Consider the following 25,273-nt stretch of genomic DNA (forward strand, 5'->3'; position numbering starts at 1 on the left):
CCGCATCAGCTACTGATAGTGCAGAGCCTGCTTGAGATTCTCTGTCTCCCTCTCTCTCTCTCTGTCCCTCCCCCACTCACACACACTCTCTCTCCCTCTCAAAAATAAATAAATAAGCATTTAAAAATAAAGAAATGAAATAGCTCACTTCCTCTTTATCCCAGTCACTTTCTATCTTAAAACTCCCATTAATTTCTTTATAGCATGTATCAATATCTCTAAAATTTATTTGTTTATATTTTGCCTTTCTTCATTAGAATATAAGCCTTCCAAGGTCAGGGCCCTTGTCTACCTTATAAACCACTGTATCCTCAGTGGCCAGAACAGTGCCTGGCACATGGTAGGTTTTTAATAAATATTTGTTGAAGGTATGACTGAATAAGGAACTAAGTCCCTGAGAAGCCATGTGGTAACACATACCTCCTTATTATTTTTTATAACAGCTCTATTGAGATATAATTCAAGTACCACTTATCCATTTAAAGTATACAGGTTAGTGCTTTTTAGTATATTCATAAAGCTATGTGACTATCACCAAAATCAATTTTAGAATATTTTCATCTTAGAAAGAAACCTCAACTCATTAGCAGTTACTAGCCTTTTCACCCCAACCCCCCCCCCCCCCCCCCCCCCGACCTAGGTAACCATTAATCTGCTTTGTCTCTATGCATTTGCCTATTCTGGACACTTCATATAAATGAAGCCTTTCTATATGTGGTCCTTTGTGACTAACTTCTTTCAGTCAGCATAATGTGTTCAAGGTCCATCCAGGTTATAGCATGTATCAGTACTTTATGTATTAATGTGTGAATGTATATATGTTAAATTCCAGGATAGTTAACATACAGTGTTATATTAATTTCAGGTGTATAATACGGTGATTCAACAATTCCATACATCACTCACTGCTCATCAAGGAGCAGTGCCCTCCTTAATCCCCATCACCTATTTCATCTATCCCCCAACCCACCTCCCCACTGGTAACCATCAGTGTGTTCTCTATCTATGGTTAAGTGCTAGCATCTTGATTTGTCTCTTTTTATTTCCTTTGCTCATTTTTTTGTTTGTTTCTTAAGTTCCACATATGAGTGAAATCACATGGTATTTATCTTTCTTTGATTGACTTGTTTTGCCTAGCATTATACCCTCTAGTTCTATCCATGTCGCTGCAAATGGAATACTTCATTTATTTTTATTGCCAAATAGTATTCCATTGTATAGATATACCACATTTTATTTATTCATTCTTCAGTTGATAGACATTTGAGTTGTTTCCACTTTTTGGAGATTAGGAATAGTGCTGCTATGATCTTTCACATACAAACGTTTGTGTAGACATATGTTTCCATTTCTCCTGGGTATTTACCTAGGCTTGGAATTGCTGTGTCATATGGTAACTCATGTTTTAACTTTTGAGGTATGGCCGGATTGTTTTCGGAAGCAGCTGTACTTTGTTACATTCCCATGAAGAGTGTATGAAGGTTCCAGTGTTGCCACATCCTGACCAAAACCTATTATTCTGTGTGTGTGTGTGTGTGTGTGTGTGAGCCAGGTGCCTCATATTCTGTGTCTTTTAAGTATTAAAGCCATTCTAGTGGGTATCAGTGTTATCTTGTAGTTTCACTTTGCATTTACCTGATGGCTGATGGCATTGAGCATCTTTTCTGTGCTTATTGACCATGTGCATAACCCTTTCGGAGAAATGTTTACTCAGTGTCTTTGCCCATTTTTAAATTGGGTTGTCTTTTTACTGTTGAGTTCTAAGAGTCTGTTATATATTCTAGATACAACTCCCTAATCAGACATGTGATTTACAAAAATTTTCTTCTCTTCTGTGGGTTGTTTTTCACTTTCAACATGAGCTTTAAAATCAGAAAGAGTGGGTTCAAAATTTGGGTCTCCTCTTAGGCAAGTTACTTAATTTCTCTCATCTTCAATGTCCTTATTAGTAAAATAGGCATAAAAGTACTTCCCTTGCAGGCGTACTGTGAAGATAAAAAGAGATGAATAGTGCAAAGTAATTGGCACATGCTGGACACCGTACATGGAAACTTCTAGCATCATTAATTATAAACTAGCATCAACAAATAAATCAGAAAAGCAACAATACACCAAACTCCCAAAGGCTTCTGGTGCAATGGTTCCCAAATTTGTTTTGGGGACACCTAGCGAATTGTGTAAATATCTCTTAGCAGAGTTAAAATACATTTGTTTTAGATAAATGTAAACCTACTCCTGCATGCTCTAAAGGAGTCAGAGGAGGGGAACAGCAATGTGTTGGGAATAAGTAGTGGGGAAGAGAGAGGTGATAATTAGAAATCAAGCAAATCCACTTTCTGTCGGTGGCCACTGCCCAGTGAGCATCCTTAAAGGCTCCCCTCCTGCTGCTGTTTAGTCAGAGGCTCCTGAGAGCAGAACAGCGGCAGCTGCAGAAGCTCTTAAGGGGAGGTAGGGTTTTGAAACAACTCAGAAGGGTGTGAGGAGCCATTTTGAGCTGTGGGGACCATGCAGGGACTCGGTGGTAGGGCAAGGCCCATTCAGGAAGCGCTCGGGGAGCGTTGGGTTTGACACCTGCATTGCCGCTGTAAAGAGGTGAATGCGGATATGAATGTGAGGCCACACGAGGTGGACGGAAGTGTTGTAGAACCAAAATGGACTGTCTCAAGAGAAGGTTCTCAAAGGCAAGGTGCCCACTTAACTGAGAAAAAGATTTTCATTGGCAGCACTCAAAAAGACACTGAAGACCATCACCTAAGAGATGTTTTTTAAACAGAATGGGAAAATCAGGGCGTCTGGGTGGCTTAGTTGGTTAAGTGTCAGACTCTTGATCTTGGCTCAGGTCATGATTTCAGGTTCCTGGGATCAAGCCCTGCATCGAGCTCTTTGGAGACCGTGTGGCGCCTGCTTGGGATTCTCTCTCTCTCCCTCTCTCTCTGCCCCTCCTCTGCACTCTCTGTCTCTGTGTCTGTCTCTCCCAAAATAAATAAATAAACTGTTTTTTGAGAGAGAGAGACAGAGAGAGGGCACAGGTGAGCAGGGGCAGAGAGAGAGAGAGAGAGAGAGAAGTGGGGCTCATGGGGTTCATGTTTGACCAGAAGCAGGGCTCATGCTTACCCAAATAAATAAACTTAAAAGAAAAAAAAAATAATGGGAAAATCAAAGTGATTGAAATCATGACTGACCAAGGCAGTGGCAAGAAGAGGGGCTTTGCTTTTGAACTTTTGAGGACCATAACTAACTGCAAGGTTGTCATTCAGGAGCACCATACTGTGAAAGGGACACAAACTTTCAGTCATAAGATGAATAAATTCAGGGGGTCTAATGTGCAGCGTGGTGACTTTAGTTTACAAAACTGTGTTATATATTTGAAATTGAAATTAAATGTTCTTGCACACACACACACACACTTGGGGTGATGGATGTGGTAACCAACCTTAATGTGGTAAATATATATTTCACAGTATATATGTATATCAAATCATCACATAGTACACCTTAAACTTACACAATGTTATTTTTCGATTATGTCTCAAGAAAGCTGGAAGAAAAAGAGAAATACCATACTGTGAATGGTCACAACTATGAAGTAAGGTAACCCTATATAATCAAGAAATGGCTAGTGTTTCCTTCAGCCAAAGAGCTTGAAGTGTGGGAACTTTGATGGTGGTTGTAGTGGTGGTTTTTCTGTTTCTGGTTTTGTCGTTTTTTTTGTTGTTGTTGTTGTTTTTTTTTTTTTTTTTTTTTACATTTTTAAATGTTTATTTATTTTTGAGAGAGAGAGAGAGCACAAACAGGAGAAGGGCAGAGAGAGAGGGAGACACAGAATCTGAAGCAGGCTCGAGGCTCTGAGCTGTCAGCACAGACCCTGATGCAGGGCTTGAACTCAAGAACCGTGAGATCATAACCTGAGCTGAAGTCAGACGCTTAACCGGCTGAGCTACCTAGGCGCCCCAGTCTGTTTTTTCTTTTTTTAAGTTTATTTATTTATTTTGAGAGAGACAGAGACAGAGCAAGTCGGGGAGTGGCAGAGAGAGAGAGAGACAGAGACAGAGACAGAGACAGAGAATCCCAAGGAGGCTCCGAACTTGCAATGCGGGGCTCGAACCCACAAAACCGCGAGATCATGTCCTGAGCCAAAACCAAGAGTTGGATGCTTAGCCGACTGAGACTCCCAGGCGCCCTGACCCAGTGGTGGTTTTGATAGGCATTAAGCTTCGGTCATGAAGGAAATTTCAGTGGCTGAGGTGGCTTTGGTAGCAGTCATGGCGGTGGTGGTGGATATGGTGGCAGTGTGGATAGCTACAACATATTTGGTAATACTGGAAGGAATTTGGGAGGTGGCAGAAGCTGAAATGATTTTGACCATTACAATTAATCATCACATTTTGGTCCCATGAGAGAAGGAAACTTTGGAAGTAAAAGCTTGGTAGAGGCCAATAGTTTGCCAAACCACAAAACCAAGGTGACTATGGTAGCTCCAGCAGCAGCAATAGCTGTGACAGTGGCAGAAGGTTTTAATTTCAGCCAAGAAGTAAACTTCAGCAGCGAAGCCAGAGAAGTGACAGGGAAGCTACAGGTTACAACAGATTTGTGAACGCAGCCAACCATCGTGGTGACAGGGCTGCTACAAAGAAGAAGACGTGTTTTAGACAATACTCATGTGCATGGGCAAAAAAAAATCAAGCGCTATTTGTGACTAAGTATAAAACAGGTTATTTTAGTCTCTGCTCTGTGGAGCATTGCAATGAAGGGTTTTAATGTAGATTTTTTTTTTTTTTGGCATCCATTGATCCAACCAATCTATTGATTGCTAAATGTAAATAGCCTGATCATGACTCTGAATAAATGTGTCTTATAAAAAGTCAAGCAAATCTAACAGAGATTCATAGGTTAAAAAATGAACTTCATTGTAAACCTCATAGCTTATACCAAAGTTAAATCAAAATGGGTCATAGACTTAACTGTAAAATGTAAAACCATAAAACTTTTAGAACAAAAATAGGTGAGAATTCAGTATCTAGGGTGAGACAAGGAGTTCTTAGACTTGACATAAAAAAGTGTGATTCATGGGGTGCCTGCTGGCTCAGTCAGTAGAGAATGTGACTCTTGATCTCAGGGTTGTGAGTTCTAGTCCCATGTTGGATGTAGAAATTATTTACAAATAAAACTTTAGGAAAAAGAAAAGCATGATTCATAATAAGAAAAACTGGCACATTAGATCTCATTAGAATATAAAACTTCTGCTATATAAAAGCCCATGTGAAGACAATGAAAAGACAAAATACCCAGTAGAAGAAAATATTTGCAACCACGTATCTGACAAAGGACTAATACCTAAAATATAGAAGGAACTCTCAAACTCAGTAGTGAAAAAATAAGCAATCTGCCAATGAGAATAGAGGTAAAAGCTGTAAAGAAAAATCTCATCAAAAGTATATACAAGGGGACAAGTACATTTCATATTTAACATCATTAACTATTAAGAAATGCAAATTGAAATTGCTATGAGATGTCACTACACACCTATCAGAATGGCTACAATAAAAACTAGTGATGACATCAGATGCTGGTGAGGATACAGGGCATCCCGGTGACTCTTGCATTAGTGGTGGGAATGTAAATGGTATACTGACTGTGGAAAACAGTTTAGCAGATTCATAAAAATATAATAAAAACATTCAACTACCATATAACCCAGTGATAGCACTCCCAAACATTTATCCCTAAGAAATAAAACCTTTTGTTTACACAAAAAGCCAATATACAAGTGCTCATGGCAACATTATCCGTAATAGACAAAAACTGGAATCAACCTAGATGTCCTTCAATGGGGTGAACAGTCAAACAAACTGAAGTACAAACCCATCATGGAATACTATGTAATAACATAAAGGAATAAATTATTGATCCATGCAACAGCCTGGATGTATTCCAGGGAATTTAGGAGAAAAAAAAATCAATTTCAAAAGATTGCATGCTGCATGATTCTATTTATGTAACATTTTGAAATGATAAAATTTTAGAAATGGAGGACAAATGAATGGAGGGATGAAGAGGGGAGATGAAAAGGAGATGGGTGTGGTTACAATAGGGCAACACAAGGGAACCTTGTGGTGATGGAATGCTTTGCATCTTGACTGTGGTGTGGACACAGGAGTTTATACAAGTGATACACTGTATAGAGTTAATACACATACACAAAATAAGAGTACAAGTAAACCTGGGGAAATCTAAACAAAATGAGCAGATTGTGTCACCATCAGTATCCTGATAGTGATATTATACTATAGGTTTTTTTTTTAATTGTGGTAAAACACATATAAAATTTACCAACTGGGGGTGCCTGGGTGGTTCAGTCAGTTAAGCATCTCACTCTTGATTTCGGCACAGGTCATGATCTCATGGTTCCTGAGTTTGAGCACCTCGTAGGGCTCTGCACTGACAGTACGGAGTCAGTTTGGGATTCTCTCTTCCTCTCTCCCTGAGCCTCCCCTGCTCTCTCTCTCTCTCTCTCTCTCTCAAAATAAATAGGGGCACCTGGGTGGCTCAGTTGAGCATCCAACTCTTGATTTTGGCTCAAGTCACTGTCTTGTGGTTCGTGGGTTTGAGCCCTGCATCAGGCTCTGCGCTGACAGCGTGGACCCTGCTTGGGATTCTCTCTCTCTCCCTGTCTCTCTCTGCTCCTCCCCTGCTCTCTCTTTCTCTCTTTCTCTTTCAAAATAAATAAATTTCAAAAACTTAAAAAAATAAATTTCTCAAAAATAAACTTCAAAAATAAATAGCTTTAAAAAATTTACTGTCTTAACCATGTTTAAGCTTACAGTTCAGTAGTGTTAAGTACATTCATTCACACTGTTATACAACCAATCTCCAGAGCGCTTTGCATCTTGCTGAACCAAAATTCTGTACCTATTAAAGAATAACACCCTATGCCTCCTCTCCCCCAGCCCCTAGCAACCACCATTCTACTTTCTGTCTCTCTGAATTTGACTACTCTAGGAACCTCATATAAGTGGAATCCTATAGTATGTGTCTTTTTTGTGACTCTCTTATTTCACTTAGTATAATGCCCCCTTATTTTTAAGGCTGAATAATATTCCACTGTGTGTGGATGCCACATTTTGTTTATCCATCCATCCATCATTGGACATTTGGATTGCTTCTACTTCTGGGCTATTGTGATTAATGTTGTTACGAACATGGGTGGTACTAATATCTCTTTAAGACCCTTTCAATAGACATCAACAGAAAGCATCAATAGATAAGTAATTGCACATGCATGATTATTCAACTACAATTGTGAAAAGTGCCATAAAGGAAAATTACAGGCATGTAACATGGCTGGCCACAGAAATAGCATTGAAGCTGGTGTCTGAAGAATAAGTAGGAGTCAAAGCAAGAGGAGAAAAAAAATGACAGAAAAGGAAAAACCAAACAAGAGGGAAAATTCTTTTTGTGAGTTTTTCAATTTTGGGGGGTATATACCTATACTATAGTTTTGTAACATGCTACCATTGAAGTGTACAAAGGATTTTTCTATATTATTTCTTAACTGTATGTTAATCTACAGTTATCTCAATAGAAATTTGAATTAAAAAAAATCAAGCAAATTGCTCTCATCGTGTCAGCCCCTATTCCACAACCTCATGATATCTTTGCTTGATTCCAAAACCACATTCCCTCCACTTCCAGCTTCATGAAACCTTCCAGCCCAGCTCCTAGCCCACCTGAGGCCTGTTCTGCCACCTGGCTCCAATTCCAAGGGCTGTTAGCCTTCGTTTCATTTGTCTATATTTTATTTTTTCAGATAATTTCTGGAAGGTGTTTGATTTCTCCAAAGTGCTTGGCACAGGGACTTGTTATGATGACAACTCAGGAAAGCTTTGGGCTGGTTGCCAGAGCTTTTAGATCTTTGGCTGAGCCAGCCCTGCCTGCCCTTTAACCTCACCTCACCTCACACTCTCACTCTGTGAGGCCACACCTGCCTTCTCCCAGTCCCTCCTGCCAAACACCTTCCCTCTGCAGGGCCTTTGCATATGTTGTTTCCACTAGCAGGAACACTTTTTCCCTCTTGTTTTAACTCCTACACATCCTTCTGAAACCAGCTTAAATGCCATTTCCTTGGCCAGTCATATTATATGCTTGTGATTTTCCTTTATGATGCTGCTCACAATTATAGTTCAATAATTATGCATATGCAATTACCTGTCTATTGATGCACTAGCCTGTAGGCTCCCTGAGGCCAGGGACTGTACTTATCATGGTATCCTCAGTGTCTAGTCCAGTGTCTGCCACATGGAAGAAGCTCCATACATATTTGGTGATTGGCATTATTCATGAGAAGTGAAATGCTTGGACTAGGAGATCTGAAGGCATGTAATACACTGGGGGAAAGAAGACAATTATTGTGGGGCACCTGGCTGGCTCAGTTGGTGGAGCATGTGACTGTTGATCTCAGGGTCATGACTTCAATCCCTGCGTTGGGTGTAGTAATTACTTTAAAAAAGATGAAGAAGAAGAAACCAATAGTTGTACCCGAGAACTTGAGAACTGGGATGGAAAGAAGGCATACCTTTCCCTCTATTCTTCTGAGTGGTCTGAATTATTCATTATGTACATGCGTCCTTTAGAAAAATGTTTTAATCAGAAAAGAAAAAGAAGAGGAAACCAGGAGGCCCGCCTATAAGGAGAGGATATTTGAATCTAGGTCCTTGCCTGAGCTCTCTCTATACCCATCCTTCCGTTCTCACTGGTGCTTGGGAGGGACTCCAGAAATAAGTGGTCCATTGCCCTAGTAGGCCAGGTTCTGCTAGTTGTCTTCATTGCCAAGCAGGAAGTTTACTCAAACGAAGACACATGGGGAGTTACTTTTTTAAGTTTATTTATTTTGAGAGAGATCATGAGTGGGGAAGGGGCAGAGAGAGAGAGGGAAAGAAAATCCCAAGCAGGCTCCATGGAGCCTGATGTAGGTCTTGATCCCACAAACCTCGAGATCATGAACTGAGCTGAAATCTAGAGTCAGGTGCTTAACCTACGGAGCCACTCAGGCACCCCGGGGAGTTACTTTTGATTCTGATGTTTCCTTATGCTCACACATGCCCTAATAACCTGCTCCTCCCGAGACACTGTTCTTCCTAGTTTGTCATGGGTCCTCGTCAATATCAGGTCATCTGGAGTCCCAAACCTTCAGTCCTTTTAAAAACACTGACCTTTATCTAGAAAGAAAGGAAGGGAGGAAGGGAAGGAGGAAGAAGAAAAGGAAGGATGGAAGGAAGGACAGAATGAAGAAAGGAAGGAAGCAAGGAATGGAGAAAGGGAGGAAGGAATGGAAAAAGGGAGGGAGGGAGGAAGGAGGAAGGGAAGAAGAAAGAGAGAAAGAAGACCTTTTTCTCCCCGTTCTGATTCTGAGATGCTGTCAAAGCAAAGGGCATGGTGGGCCTTGCACTTATTGTCAGGACAAATTTGTTTCTATTGATTCTGTCCTTTTCAGCTTCCCCATGTGGCCACCTGCCCAAAGGCCCTGCACCAGCCTCCGCAGGGAATTCAGGGCCAGGCCTAACAAGTCTGTATCCTAGCTACCTTGGAAAACGGGAAAGGACCTTGATGAGAAAGGAGCTAGAAATAGCAGGGGAGTGTTCTTTGAGGGAGCAGGCAGACAGGAGCAGAGGACACAGCTGCCTCTGAATCTCAGCTGGAGAATGTGTGTTGGAAAAAGCTAGAGCCTTATTAGAATAGGTTTTAGACTGAGATGACAGAAAGAGAGATTGATTCAGGAAAGGAAACAAATGTGTGGTGGACCCTCTGCTGGGTATGATGCATCATGGTAGGCTGTTTCATGTATACTAGGTCATCTCATCTTCATAAGATTCTTGAGGGCAGCAATTATTAACCTATGCAGCAGATGGGAGAACTGGGGCCCAGAGAGGCAAGTAATGCAACTAGGATGCAATCTCAAGGCTGCTCCCAAAGCCTGTTCTCTCCCAGCGTACCTTGCACCTCTGAGGGCTGGTACTCTGGCCACGTTGCTGGGATACTCAGATCAGCCCTGTGGGGTCAGGCATTAGCTCTGGTCTCCAGCAGATGAATTGTGGGTGTGGTGGCTCCAGAGGCCGTTAATGAACCATCAATCAGTCAACCACCAGAACATGAATTAATCAAGAGTTTCAGCTTGGGAGTTTTACTGCTTAGGTTTGAATCTGGGCTTTGCCACAGACTAATTTGGTGTATTTCAGCCATTTAGACATTTAAGTGACCACTTAGTCTTTCCATACCTTTGTTTGTTCATCTATGAAGTGGGCATCAGGGTGTTGTAAGGATTCATATATACGAAGTGCTCACTACAGAGCTTGGTACATGGTAGGAGACCTGTAAAGGTCAGCTCTTATTTACTGAGTGCCTACTGCATGCTAGGCTAGGGATAGTGTTTGAAGGTGAGCAAAACAAGGCCTGGTCCCTGCTTTCTTTGGTCTCATGCAAGGGGAAACAAGTAAATAATCACACAAATAAACAGAAAGAGCTGTGTGTGAGGTACATAGTTCATATGATCAGGCAGGAAGTTGCCATCCGAAAGATGAATGGATGGAAACAAAGAGGCAAGGAGGAGGGCACAGGGCTCCGGGGTAAGTGAAAGACATGTACCTGGGCTGAGAAGATACTAGATTGCCTGACTTTTTGAAACCCTTTTGTTAGAATCCTCTGAGCCTGTGTGCTTTTGTCTATACTCTGCGGACAAAGTCTCATCCTGAAAGCTGATCATTGGACCAAAGCCTTCACAAAGACCATCAGTGGTTCTCCCAAGTAAAGATTCTTCTGGGGCAGACTGATTAGTACTGGATCCAAGGCAAGTGAGAAGTTAAAAGGTGGGTTTTGGGTTAAGACTGAACTAGGTCTAGGTCTTTAACTTTTGGTAGGTTTCAGGTCATCTGTGGAAACTTTTCAATACATCCCAGGGCCACACTCCAGGAAGTCCCAAGTTGGTGACTTTAGGGGAGGTCTAGAAATCTCCATTTTCTCATGCTTAGCCAGGAATGAAAACTCTAGTACTGGCTGAATCCTGGCTCCATCACCGACCCTCTGGGTGGCTCTGGGCAATTTATTTAACCTCTCTGAGACCCAGTTTCTTCAATGAAAATAATACTATCTATCTATAAGGCTATTATGAAGACGAAATGATATTAATACAAGAGTCCTTGGCATATAAACATTCCAAATATGGTAATTATTTTTATTAGCATTTTTGGCTAACAGTGGAATATTCTTTTGGTAAGATTGGCAGTGAGAATGATCTATTATGGGTGTACTGACCCTTTGTTGGCTGGCAATGATTCTTATACTGGCTGCCAGGCGGATCAAACATAATCTCAAATTAAGTTCTTGTCCTTCCCTTCTCCATTTCTCTTCTTTGGATTTACTGATTTTAAGTGAACCTAACAGCACTTTGGCCTTAGGGGAATGTCAGGGTAAGAGTGAATTTATTCCTTCTACAAATCTTTATTGAGGACTACCGACTGTCAGAGACTGTTCTAAGTGCAGGGGTGGGGGCAATACATAAAAAAGAAAAATTAAGGTCCTTGTATAATTATCAAATTGCTTTTCAAAAGGGAAATATCAAATTGCAGAGGTTTGAGTGCTTGAAAGAATGCTCATCTCACCTCACCTTGACTCATTTTTGGTATTATCTTTTTTTAAATCTCTACAGGATTGCTGGGAAGGGCATGTTCTCTCATTTTTATCTTCACTGGAATTTTGGCTCTATCACTTACCAGCTATGATGTGAACTTGAGCAAACTAACCACATGTTTTTTGTTTTTTTTTCTTTTTTAAAGTTTATTTATTTTGAGAGAGAGTCGGAAGGGAAGGGCAGAGAGAGAATCCCAAGCAGGCTCTGCATTATCAGTGCAAAGCCCCATGCGGGGCTCACAAACCGTGAGATCATGACCTGAGCTGCAGTCAGATGCTTAACTGACTGAGTCACCCAGGTGCCCCAAACTAGTCCACAGTTCTAACCTAGAGTCTGACAGACCAGGTTTGGGGTCTTAGGGCTCAGCCATTAGCAACTGTGTGACCTTGAGCAAGTCACTTCACTTCTTTTAGCCTCCGTTTTACCCTTTGTAGGGTGATTAAGATGGACCTTGTAGGTTGCTATGAGGACTGAGTGATACCATGTCTGCAAAGCTCCTAGCAAGTAATAGTCAGTATAGTCACAAAGCCCAACATGACTGAAAGACGTGATTATTATGGCCTCCCCTTATCCTGTAGCTTCAAAATGTCAGCTTCCCTAATCCCCCACCCTGCAAATCTACAACTTAGGGATTTGAATTTCGACTTGGAGAAGGTTAATGCTGAGAAGGTTTCCCCTCAGTTTTAGAAGTCAGGCGTGATCTCCAGGAGGGCTGTGCTACTGAAAGCTGAAAGGTGGGAGGTGACCAAGTCAGAAATGAATTGTAACTCACCCATGGGAAACTCGGTTCTAAATCCCCTCTCAGGTGGAAAATTGGTGGAGTAGAGCGATGACCCCCTCGCAGCATCTGGTGTAGATCAAGCTGTGGATGAGAAGGAGTCAAGCAGCCCAACTACAGCCTGGTCCTCACTGGACGTGGGGCACCAGGGCCTTCCCAGCGGGCTCAATTTGGTCTCCGGAGCTTGCTGACATTTTCCATTGAAAGAGAACATGAGAAGGGCTGGCTAGATAGAAATCCTCTTCCATATTCATGAAGGATGAAGGCAGATGTGTTGATTTCCTTTTAAATACCTGTGTCACTTCAACTGTAATTATCTTTTCCCAAATTCAAGTACAGACTGGGGTGGAGTTGAAAGGGAGAGGGTATGAATGTATAATAGAATTCTAAAAACAAAAACAAAAACACCTCATCAAATTTATAGCCAAATGCAAACTTCAATCACTTCCTGGGACTATTATGGGCAGGCACAACTGATGGAGAACAGGCTTTAGAGTTTATCGTATGTGAGTTCAAATCCTACAGTCCCCACTTATTAGTCGGTGGCTCTCAGAGCCTTGGTCTCCTTATCTTTTTTTTTAATGTTTATTTATTTATTTTGAGGGGGGAGGGCGGGGGGAGAGAGAGAATCCCAAGCAGGTTCAGTGCTGTTAGCATGGAGCCCGTCGTGGGTCTCGATCTCACCAACCATGGGGCTCCATCTCACTAACCACGACATCATCACCTGAGTCCAAATCAAGAGTCTTTGATTTTGTGGTGCCTGACTGAGCCACCCAGGTGCCCCATCACTCACTTTATCTTTTAAATGGGGATGATAATGGAACTGACCTCGTGGGTTTTACAGAACTGAAAAAGCTAAAGCATATATTAGCTCAGTGCCTTTAAAATAATAAGCTCTTAAGAAATGCCAGCTACTTTTATTACTGAGGGGGCAATGTACTGTTTGATGCAGTTGAAACACTGCACTGATGTTCAGTGTTGTTGGTATTACAAAGTCCCTCTCTTGTGGAATGATATTAGTACATAGTAATAGTGGGTTTGGTGACCTTACCTGGTAAAACGAAGGGTTGGCATCCCTAAATTTGCCCTTCAGGAGTGAAGTGTAAATAACAATATCTTCCAGACAATATTGTTGTAAGAATTAAAGGAGAGAGACACGGGAGGTGCCCTACACAGGTGGCCTGAGCTGGGATTCCGTGTTCTACCTGTAGCAGCTCTGTCTTACAGAAGCATAATGTTGAGCCACATACAGAACTGAAAAATTTCTGATAGCCATATTAGAAACATCAAAAGACATGGGTGAAATTAATTCTAAAAGTGTTTTACCATTTTTCCCACTAAGTCTTTAAGATCCGGGATGCATTTTATACTTACAGCACATCTCAATCTGGAGCAGGTGTATTTAATGTGTTCAATAACCACAAGAGGCTGGGGGCCCACCCTGTTGGGCAGCATAGTTCTGGAGAGTATTGGAAGCAAAGCTATAGAGAGACACTGAATCCAATTCCTCCCTTCCCTTCCCAAGTCTGAATCTTTTAGAAATGCAAAATCAAGCTATGAAAAACATCTTTCAAATTCATTTCCTCTCTTTGGGATGTCTTTTTTTCAAGTACTCAGTTCCTTGGCTGACACAAAGGAAGGTATTGGGCTCTGGGTGAGCCTGGATGTGGGATGTAGATTTTTTTCTTTTTGTCTGTGACCAGCAGTTCTAGTAGGAGAGTACTTTCTAATTTTGGAATAATAGAAACCACTTATTAAGTATCCAGTACAGTGCTAAGTGATTTCCGTGTATTGCTTTATTTGATCCTCACAAAGACACTGTGAAATAGGTGCTATTACGCTGTTTTTACAGATGGAAAATAGAAGCTCAGAGAAGTTAAGTAACTTGCCTAAAGTCACACAGCAGGGAAATGACAGGGACACTGGATCTCATTGAATTTGAACTCAGGGTCTATATTGATGAGCTTTTATGTTATTCTTTATCATTAGCAAATTGCAGAGTTAGGACTCAAATTCACCTCTGACTCCCTAGTTGATTCATACTACCACTCTGAAGCCACAAGTTTCTCAATTTAAAAGGGAATAATAGTAGTCACTTTGCAGGGTAATCCGGAGTATCAAATGAGCTAATTTACTTGCAAATCTGTACTGGAAATGGAAGTGCTTTGTCTCACTATCAGAGCTCTAGTTTTGGCCTTTCACTAGAGAGGTTCACGATCTGGTTATCACAAATTTTTGGATCCTTTAGTGACGGTGTCAGGAAGTGTGACTCCAGTGCTTGGCACAAAAGGCCAAGAAGTTAGAAAATCTGGGATGAGCCCGTGGGCCTTGCACGTCCCTGTGTGATGGAGTGCAGTGAGCACTGGGCCAGGAGTCAGGACACTTCTGTTCTAGTGGGGGCGTCTCTCGCAAGGCTAGGAAACTTTGGGCAGGTCCTTTCTCTGTAAACAATGAGAACAAGACCAGAGGGGATCTGAATTCCTTCCCAGCTCTGACCCTTCCCTTCGCAGAGAAGAGGACCTCGCAGTGCGCGCGCGCGCCTGCCCCCCCCCCGCGCGCGCGCGCGCGCGCGCGCACACACACACACACACACACACACGCAGAGTTTAAAGGCCCAGCGCATGAGCCACGTGACTACAAATGCACGTGGCGCTCTATTCCCCAGTGGGCGGAAAACGCAGGGGTGGCCTTATTATGAATGAATATCGAGCAAAACCCACAGAATTGAGGCTTCAGAGAGAAGTCACTATGGTGACCAAAGCAGAGAAAACGAGTGTGGGCTCCGAGAGCCCTCCAAGGTCTCCTGCCTTTCATTCCAGAACTCTGCCGGGCTCCCGGCACGGCAGGCTCTGCTGCGTTAGATGCCTCAAGGTCAAGGGAACAAAGAGAGAACAACTAAATTGGCTTGTCTATTCCCGTCTTCGTCAGCAACCACGGACCAGGGTGGGAGTGGGCTAAGCCTGCAAGGAATTCGGATTTGGATACAGGGGCCAAAAACTCCTACAGAAGGGGGTCACCTCTGAAGGTTCACTGCCTGGTGGAGTGGGGAGGGGTCAGGAGCTATGCCACCTCCAATTCAGTGCACCCAACACCCAGGTCTCCGCTTCCCGAGGAGAACTCCTTATGAATCATTTAGAGTCCCTGAAAAACTCTTCTGGGACTTGCTTCTCGCCTTCACCCAGCACGCACACCAAAGTAAAATATGTTGTGTGTTGTGACCCAACGGAGAAGGGCAGGCTGCTGACGCCTCTGGGATCTAGGATGCGGACTTTCTTATCCCTCCTCCCCATTAGCTCCTGGGCAACCCACTCAGGCCTGCTGCTCTGCACACCCTGTCCAGAGATTCCGTGTTTGGAATCCTCCTATTGGGAGGATGGCTCAGGTCATCCTGGGTGGCCCAGGTCCTGATTCCCCAGTTGGTGAGTTTCAGACCACCTAAGGCTCTGTGCTGACAGCTGGGAGCCTGGAACCTACTTCAGATTCTGTGCCAGTCTCTCTCTCTGCCCCTCCCCCGCTTGCTCTCTCTCTCTCTCTCTCTCTCTCTCAAAAATAAATAAATAAACATTAAAACAAACAAAAAAAGGAATCCTCCTATTAAAAGGCTACCCTAGGCTTTTTTAAAAAAATTCACTTAGTTATATATTTATTTGCTGAAGTAAGGATTTAAACATTTCTTAAATACATGTGCATTATAGAAAAATGAGAAAATTAGGATAACTGGGACATGCAGATGAGCAAAAAGAAAAGAAAACCCACATTGATTCTACCCCCTGGAAATAACTATTCACTTGCCTAGTCATTTGTTTATGAATTCTACAAATGTTTTTTGAAAGCCTGCCATGTGCCAGGCACTGTGCTACACATGCGAGAGATGCAGTGATGAACAAGACAGACATCACAAGGGTCTTTTTTTTCCCCCTAGGTATAGCTAGACACGCATTCCTTCCTAAACCATGTGAGCTGTTTTTAAAACAAACAAATACAAATAAAACAGAGTAGGAATTTGGCATAAGAATGTACCAAAGCAGTTTAGACCTATATTTGCATATGTAGTCAGAGCACTGGCTGAAGGTAAACACTGGAATAGCCCTAAAATAAATGCTAACACTAGTGCCTGGTCCCTGGCTTCTGGCTCAGAATTTACTTCGGATGAACCAAATGACTTCCATGCTCCCACCCAGGCCTCCAGACCTCTGGGAGGGATAATAAGAACTGTTACCACCTATAGACATGATCCAATTTAATGTAACCTTCACAGCAGCTATTTGAGGTAGAGATGATGATGATCATTCCTGTATTACAAACGAGGAAACTGAAACAGAGGTAAATAATGATGACAGAGGAGTAATTCTATCAAAATGATCTGGGGGTTGTGGTTTCTCAAGATTGGCCCTCGTATCACATGTACCTCTTTAGCTGACGTTTCCACCTATTTTTCAGAAATCTTCACATAAGGTCAGGGGCTCCTTGTAATCAATGAGCAAATAGGTATTGATCTCTGATGCCTATTTTTATTTTTTATTCTTTTTTATTTTTTTAGTGATCTCTGCACCCAATGTGGGGCTCAAACTCACAACCCCAAGATCAAGAGTTGCATGCTCTTCTGACTGAGCCATCCAGGCACCCCATCCGATACCTAGATGTGCCTCAGTTTCCTAATCTGTAATGGTGATAATTATGGAATGTACCTAATTAGGATATAATATGGTTTAAGTGATTTCATGCCGGATGAGAAGTAAGCACATGATAGAGACTAAATACCATTACTTGGATAAGCACTAGTCTAAGGAAGCTATAAAATGAAATCTTTTTAAGAGTCTCATAATCTAAGGGGCACCTAGATGGCTCAGTCTGTTAAGTGTCTGACTTCAGCCCTGGTCATGATCTTGTGGCTTGTGGGTTTGAGCCCCGCGTCGGGCTCTCTGCTGATAGCTCAGAGCCTAGAGCCTGCTTCGATTCCCTCTCTCTCTCTCTCTCTCTCTCTCTCCCCCTCCCCCGCTCATGCTCTGTCTCTCTCTGTCAAAAATAAATAAACACTTAAAAAAAATTTTTAAATAAACATTGAAAAAAAGAGAGTCTCATAATCTAAGACCTGCTACCTTTAAAATGATAGAAGAACCCAACTGAGAGAAATAATCAAATACATAAATGTTCTTAGAATTTTTTTTGAGAGGGTGGATACAATCAAGGTAGAATCTAAGGTCAGGTTTAACTTGTGGGCTTGCAACTAGAAGGCTGGACAAAAAATGCACACCGATATGCCTTTTATCCAAAAATCCTGTCCTGGAGGATGGTGAAGGAAATAGAAGAAATAGCCAAGAGATCAAAGTTGCCAAGAGCACATCTTTGGAGACTCAGAGACCTGGTGCCCATCCTAATCCCATTTTCCAGCTTTAGAAGTTTTCTTTGACCTCTCCGAGGCTCCCTTTCCTTCTGGGTTGTTGCAAGGATCAGCATTCATTTCTGCAAGACACCCAGCATGAATCCTGGCCAACTATCACCATTTGCCCAGGACTGTCCCACTTTTAAGCTGAATGTCCTACATTCCAGAAAACCCTTCAGTCCAGGCAAACCAAGATGGTCAACATAGAACGACTCCCTCTAAAGCAGTGTCCTTGAAGTGCAATTTTAAGGAACTATGTTGACATGGCCGCTGTTGAAAATATACAAAGAAGGGAGGGGGAGCATGTGAAAAAACACCCAAGACTGTAGAGGAAGATGTCTCAGGACAGTACCCATCTTTGATGTACTTATCGTCCCCAGGCTTACCTGGCTGCTGTCTACACCTGGCACATAGGAGGTACTCACAGATCAATGATGGCTCTCCTTATAGGGATTGTTCTCAATATTAGGATTGACCTTTGTAATATGATGGCCTCTTCCACCTGCCTATCTGAGGTGTGCATCTGTTACTAAGGGGCTGGTGGTATGGGATGTACAGCATCTACATAGAACAAGAGGCTTTAACACAGTCTGTGGATGAGTATGTGGGGTGAGGGAAGATTTAGGGAAATATATCAAATATTTTTCATTTTAATTTTTTTAAATCTTAAAAAAATTTTTTTAATGTTTAATTATTTTTTGAGAGAGAGAGAGAGACAGAGACAGAGAGAGACAGAGTGCCAGCAGGGGAGGGACAGAGGGAGAGGGAGACACAGAATCTGAAGCAGGCTCCAGGCTCGGAGCTGTCAGCACAGAGCCTGATGCGGGGCTTGAACTCACAAACCGTGAGATCATGACCTGAGCTGAAGTCAGACACTTAACCAACCGAGCCACCCGGGCACCTGTCATTTTTAAAAATCTTTAAATTGTGTGGTAATCAGCTCCCAATGATCCTTGCCTCTTGATACTCATGCTCTTGCATAATCTTCTCTCTTAGTGTTTGGGCTCAACCTACTGACTCGCTTCTTTTTTTTTTTTTTTAACACTTATTCATTTTTGGAGACACAGAGTGAGATAGGGCGTGAGAGGGGGTGGGACAGAGAGAGGGTGGGGAGACACAGAATCCGAAGCAGACTCCAGACCCTGAATTGTCAGCACGGAGCCCGACACGGGGCTCAAACCCATGAACCACAAGATCATGATCTGAGCCAAAGTTGGATGCTTAACCCACTGAGTCACCCAAGCACCCCTTGACCTATTGACTTGCTTCTGAATAAACCATAGCACAAGTGATGAAATGCCTATTCTGAGATTAGGCTATAAATGACTGTGACTTCTCTATTGCTTGCTCCATTTTTCTCTGATGAAGCAAACTGTAAATCATGAACTGTCATATGGACAGGCCCATGTGACAAAGAGGTGAAGGCAGCCTCTAGCCAGCAGCAATGAAGGAATTGACTCCTGCCAAGAATCATGTTAGTGAGCTTGGAAGTAGGCCCTTCCCTAATCTAGCTTTCAGGTGAGATTGCAGCCCCTGTTGGCATCTTGATTACGTTTTAAGAGAGACCCTAAACAAAGGATCCAACTAAGCTATGTCTGAATTTCTGCCCAGAGGCACTGTGATAAAATACATGTATGATGTTTAAGACACTAGCAGTAATAGATAACTAATATAAATCTATATACCGAAAAGCACACATAAGTGCATGGCTTGATGAACTTTTATAAACTGAACATTCCTGTGAAACAAGTAGGTAGATGAAGAAACAGAAAATTATCAGAATCCTAGAAAACCCTACTCATATTAGCTTGTAGTAGTCATTAGCTGAACTGTCCTGTTCCCCTTCCCTGGTCAAAAATAACCTCTATCCTGACTTCTGAGAGCATACATTTGCTTTGCTTGTTTTGGTACCTTATGTGAATGGAGTCATACAATATGTAAAATATCTTTTTTTGAGCAGATTCTCAGAGAGATCCCTTGATACATTTAGAACCACTGAGATGCATGGAGAGAGAGCCAATGATTGATATGTTTGTCAGTAGTTATCAATCACTGTCTTGATCTGAGAGTAGGTGATTTGATTTTAGAAGAGAAATATTGGTTACTGGACAGAAATTGTTCTAGAACAGGAGGAGCAATTCATTCAGTGACCATGGTTTTGCAGCCATGTGCAGTGAGTTAGTTCCTTTTGTGGTGGGTCTCTGCTCCCCATGCTATTTTTTGTCTATAATTTGATTTCCTGAGAAACCAAGCCCAGAAAAAAATAACCACAATTAGCCATATTTAAAACTCTCCATGAACCAACACCCCAGTGTTTGGGGTTTTATTTAGTCTTTCACAAGGTTGGTTAGTGGGAGTCAGAGCCCCTAGAATATGATTAACACCAGATGTAATAAGACTGAATATCTAAGGGCACCTGGCTGGCTCAGTTGGAAGAGCATCCAACTCTTAATCTTGGGGTTGTAAATTTGAGTCCCACATTGTGTACAGAGATTACTAAAGAAAATAAATAATAGTTTAAAAAAAAGACTGAATTTCTAGATCTAGTTGCTAACAATAATGGCAGTGTGCTTACTATAATTTAGGTTCTATGTTAAACACTTTACATATATCACTTAAAAACAAGCACACCCTTATGTAGTTATTATTTAGATATTTTGTAAATGAGGAAACAGAGATTAATCAACTAGTCTAAGATCATGCCCAGATCATATAGCTAGCCAGAGGCCAATGGGGGAGTCACATACAGTTTCATACACTTCCACGTTGAGTTTTTAGCTACTGAACTATAGTACCCCACAGAGCTCAAGATCAAAGTCTTCTTGTGACAGTGAAGATCCACTTGAGTAGTCAGCTATATTCCTTATCCCTGCCATTTATCTGTCCATCCATTCAGTGATCTGTTTAATCACCATTTATCTACTGCTATGGTCTGAATGTTTGTGTCCCTCCAAAATTCATATGTTGAAATCCTAAACCCTCATGTTGATGGTATTAACAGATGGGGGTCTTTGGAAGGTGATTAGGTCATGAGGGTGGGGCCCTCATGAATGAGATAAATGCCCTTGTAAAAGAGGCCCAAGAGAGCTCCCTTGTCCCTTCCTACCATGCTAGTATATCAGAAGTCTGCAACCTGGAAGAGGGCTATCACCCAAACCATGGTGGCACCCTGATCTTGTACTTCCAGTCTCCAGAACTGTAGGAGATACATTTCTGTTGTTTGTAAGCCACCCAGTCTGTGGCATTTTGTTCTAGAAGACTGAATGGATTAAGACATCATCCAACCTTTCAACCATCCATCCAACCCTCATCCATTCATCTAACCATCCATCTAATCTCAGATACCATGTGGCTATCCATTCCATAAACACCAAGGGCTTCTTCTATGCTGATTCTATGCCAGGAAGAGGCTGAATGCAGGGTTGACTAGGATACAACAGCTTAGGTTCCCAATAGACTTGAAACTCCCTGAGGGTAGAATCTCTTGTTTTTATATCTTCAGTAGATAAAATATGATTTGGCTCTGTATTCCTTTCCAGTCTTATTTCACCAAGCTATGTTCTTGCTCATTTCTCTTCAACAACACTGGTCTCTTTCTGTTTCTGGAATGAACTAAGCCCCCTTTGGCCTAAGGACTTCAGCAATTGCTGAAGTCATACAACAGTCAATAACTGGCTCTGTCTTATCCTTTGCATTTTAGCTAAAATGTTTTATCACCAGAGGGACTTTTTCTGACCACCTTATCTAAAGAAGACACTCTCTGCCCCTCTGCTAGAAATGATTGCTTATCACTCATCCTGTTTTTTTTTATGGCATTTCTCACAATCTGTAATCATCTTGTTTACTCATTGCTTATTTTCTAACTCCCTAATTAGAAAAATAAGCCCCAGGAGGCCAGGCATTAAGTTTCTTATGTTCTTTCTACATGCCTTCAGCCTGGTAAGCCCAGTAACTGGCACATAGTAGGTCTTCAATATTTATTTGTTGAATAAATGGATGAAAGATGCATGATTAGATCTTCCCAGTATTAACAAGCTTGAGGAGTACTACAAAACAAACCTGAAAGATAGAGGAGGAACAGAGAGGGCCTCGACAGAAAAGCAGAAGGGGTTACGCTTGATGTGAACATAGAGACCCAGTAGAGGCTCTTGGGTTGCAGGATGAAAACAGTGATTTAGAGGGAAGACTTGGTATGCAGCAGTCTGCCATAAATGCTTAATTTAAGCGATTCACTGCAGTATCTTGCGATGAATTACTGTAAGAGTTAATCAGGTTCTAGGACCTGAGCTGTATTTTTTTCCTTCTGAGAGGTTATACAGTGTGGGAACTCAGCATGGATCTAGGAGTTTTATAGAATTATATGTAATAATTAATTGACTATAGTGAATTATAGACCAAGTGATCATGGTGAAAACCCTGTAAGGTGGGATCCATGTCTGTTTACTGCAGGCATCTGGCCTGCAGGAGATAAATTATTTGTTCAATGAATGAGTGAGTGGAATAGTTGTGCACCTTGGCAGAGGTGTGTTAGATTGGACCTGCTGTTAGGTGTGTGACCTCTGAGATCTTTAACCTGGCTAAGGGTCAGTTTTCTCATCTGGAAAAGAGGGAGAGGATTTAATTCACAGGATTTTAAATGAGAGCTTATGGGAAAAATCTCTGACACAGACTGGACAGTCAGTAATTTCATTTCCTTCTGCTACTTTGGAGATGCTAAACCTGCCCTGACTAGGATTTCCTATTGGCTTTTCCCAAGAGCCCCGTGACTTGAAATAGTCAGAACATATGGTGATATTTAGTTTTTTCCATTTTTGGTCCTTTTCAATGTAAAATTGGAATTTTGTCTCTGAAATTTACTAGCTGAGTGACCTCTTTGTGCTTCAATTTATCTCTAAAATGGGTGTAATAGTACCTACTTCATAGAAGTAGCATAAGGATTAAATGAGATGCTATACTAAGGGTTTGTACTAGGGCCTGGTACACAGGTGCTCAATAATTGTTAGCCATGATTATTTAGAATTTCATTTTTTTACTCTCCTTAATACTGTCAACTTTTCTCTCCTCCCTCTGTTGGCAATCGCAGTGCCTACAACCTCTTCTGGAGAATAGGCTGATTCTGAGGTGCAATCTGAAATAAATGGCTTCAGTAGGCTCTTCTAGACGTAACAAATGAAGAGACTTAAAACGGGAAGAGCGTTAAGGTGGGAGCATTAGGACACTGAAAAGAGTTTTTGAGCCTGTGGCAGAGAGCCCAGGAAAGAAAAAGGTTTAAGCAAGGAACCAGGTGCGTCCACTTTCCAGTGAATTTGGAGACAGCAAACAATGTTCACATGTAAGCCCCTAAATGCCTCAGGACTGCTCTTTGGAACATTCATCAGCTGAACACAGTATGCATGGTGTCCCTCCTCTTTTCATCAGCATTTTCCTACTTTGAAAAAAGTAGGTGCATTGTTCCTAGAAAGTGGAGAGAAGTCAAGGAAAACACTCCTGTGTGTGGGCTGGAGTGTCTGTCACGGGGTTATGGAGAATGTCTTGCACATCATTCTATCTCCAACACCTAGCACGGTTCCTACCCTAGTAGGAGCTCAAAACATGTTTGAAGAATTATTTTCAAACTTTAGATGGCCTTCCAAAGAAGCTTGTCGTGCCTACACGCGGCCGCAAGCAGGTCCGCGCCTAGAAATAACATTTATTCTAAGGGCCTCCGCGCAGGGATTCTTGGGAAGCTGTTCCCCTCGCATACTCCCCTTACTCCTCCCCTCGGTCGCCTTTGAAAGAACTAGCACGCTACGTGATTCTCTCCTTTATCCCACCTCTGAAAGCCTGACTGATAATGGGCAAGAGCGTAGACCAACCATAAAACTTTATTTCCTCTTTCAGCCAATAGAAAGAGGCGACAAGAATGTGGCTCAGCTTTTGTGACTTCCCTCGTCCCCTCACTCCTCCTCTAAGATTCAACATTTGACAACTCATCCCGCCAATGAGAAGTTCCTACTCTGCATGGGAGGGAGGGACTGACTGGGTGATAGACGCCCGCACCTGGCCAATGGAGTATCACAAGTGCGGGAGGGGTATAGGGCGCAACCAATGGCGCGGTGCCAATAACGAGCAGCAGGGAAAGGGCGGGACGAAACTGTTCAAGGCAGGGAGGGGAAGGCCCAGGGAACCAAGCAGCGCTGCTGCCGCCGCTGCAGCCCGAGCTGGAGGAGGGAGAAGCCAGGAAGAAAATGGCGGCCGTGGCTGCAGAGGCGGCAGCGACTGCAGCGTCCCCCGGGGAGGGGGGCGCCGGCGAGGCCGAGCCGGAGATGGAGCCCATCCCCGGCAGCGAGGCTGGCACTGACCCCCTCCCGGTCACGGCGACTGAAGCATCTGTGCCGGACGGCGAGGCCGACGGGCAGCAGTCTTCTCCCCAGGCCGACGAGCCGCCGCTCCCGCCGCCACCGCCGCCGCCGGGGGAGCTCTCCCGCAGCCCGGAGGCGGCGGGGCCAGAGCTGGAAGCTGAGGAGAAGCTGCCTGTTCGGGTGGCGGAGCCGGCGGCAGCCGCGCCTCAGGGAGGGCCCGAGCTTCCACCTTCCCCTGCACCGCAGCCCGAGCAGCCCCCCGCTCCCGAGGAGCTCCAGGAACCGCCGCTGCCCCAGCCCGCAGCCCCGGCGCTCGTGCCGCCGGCGGGCGGGGACTCCGCGGTGTCGCAGCTGATTCCCGGCTCGGAGGTGCGGGTCACGCTGGACCACATCATTGAGGACGCGCTCGTCGTGTCGTTCCGTCTAGGGGAGAAGCTCTTCTCCGGTGTCCTCATGGATCTGTCCAAAAGGTACTGCGCCCGCCCCAGCACGCCCCCAGGCCCGCTTGGTCCCTAGGGAGGGAGCGAGCCGGGACGACCCCTGCATCCCCGGCTCCCGCCGCCTGCACGCCCTCGGGTCCCGTGCGGCGCGGGGCGCGCGCTCCGAGTGGGGCATCAGCGCGAGCCCGGGAGAGGGCGGTCCCTGCCCCAGGTGGGCGCCTGCGAGGGCAGGTGTGTCACCAGGTGGGGGACGCGGGTGCCTGACGGGCTCGCGGAGCTCATCCCTCACCCCTGAGCCCCGTCCCTGACGTGGCCCTGGTGTACCCCCTCTGGGGGCTGGTGGGTTAACGCGAAATGCGGGAGTTTTGCGGAGAACCTGGTGCGGGGGTGGGGGGACGTTGCTTGTGGGGCACTTTTCTTCTTAACCTTTAACGAGGTTTAAGAAAGGGGTTGTGCGTTGGGGTCCCCAGAAGGTTAACTGTCACTCCTTATAGGGGGAAGAGTATTTGTTAGAAATGAACCTCCAGACTGTTTTTCTTACTGTTAGAACTAATTCTCACTAGATAACTGTGCAATAGGGAAGCACATTTGTCTAATTGAAGTGATGGTTTTAAGAAAAGCCTAAAGAAGAGAGATTTTTTTTTTTATACC

General features: G+C 43.4%; 1 protein-coding gene across 9 annotated transcripts in view; it reads left to right on the plus strand.

Annotated features, from left to right (window-relative positions):
- The first annotated feature begins 23,997 nt into the window (after nucleotides 1-23,997).
- The window catches only part of PWWP2A (PWWP domain containing 2A), a 35,723-nt gene continuing 34,447 nt past the window's right edge, over nucleotides 23,998-25,273 (plus strand). For all 9 annotated transcript variants that reach the window (XM_047848875.1, XM_047848892.1, XM_047848922.1 and 6 more), the window contains exon 1: nucleotides 23,998-24,652. In XM_047848875.1, coding sequence (XP_047704831.1) covers nucleotides 24,069-24,652 — 584 coding nt within the window. In that variant the 5' untranslated portion in view covers nucleotides 23,998-24,068. The remainder of the gene's footprint in view (nucleotides 24,653-25,273) is intronic.

This window comes from Prionailurus viverrinus, chromosome A1 (assembly GCF_022837055.1).
Source record: "Prionailurus viverrinus isolate Anna chromosome A1, UM_Priviv_1.0, whole genome shotgun sequence".
NCBI lineage: Eukaryota > Metazoa > Chordata > Mammalia > Carnivora > Felidae > Prionailurus > Prionailurus viverrinus.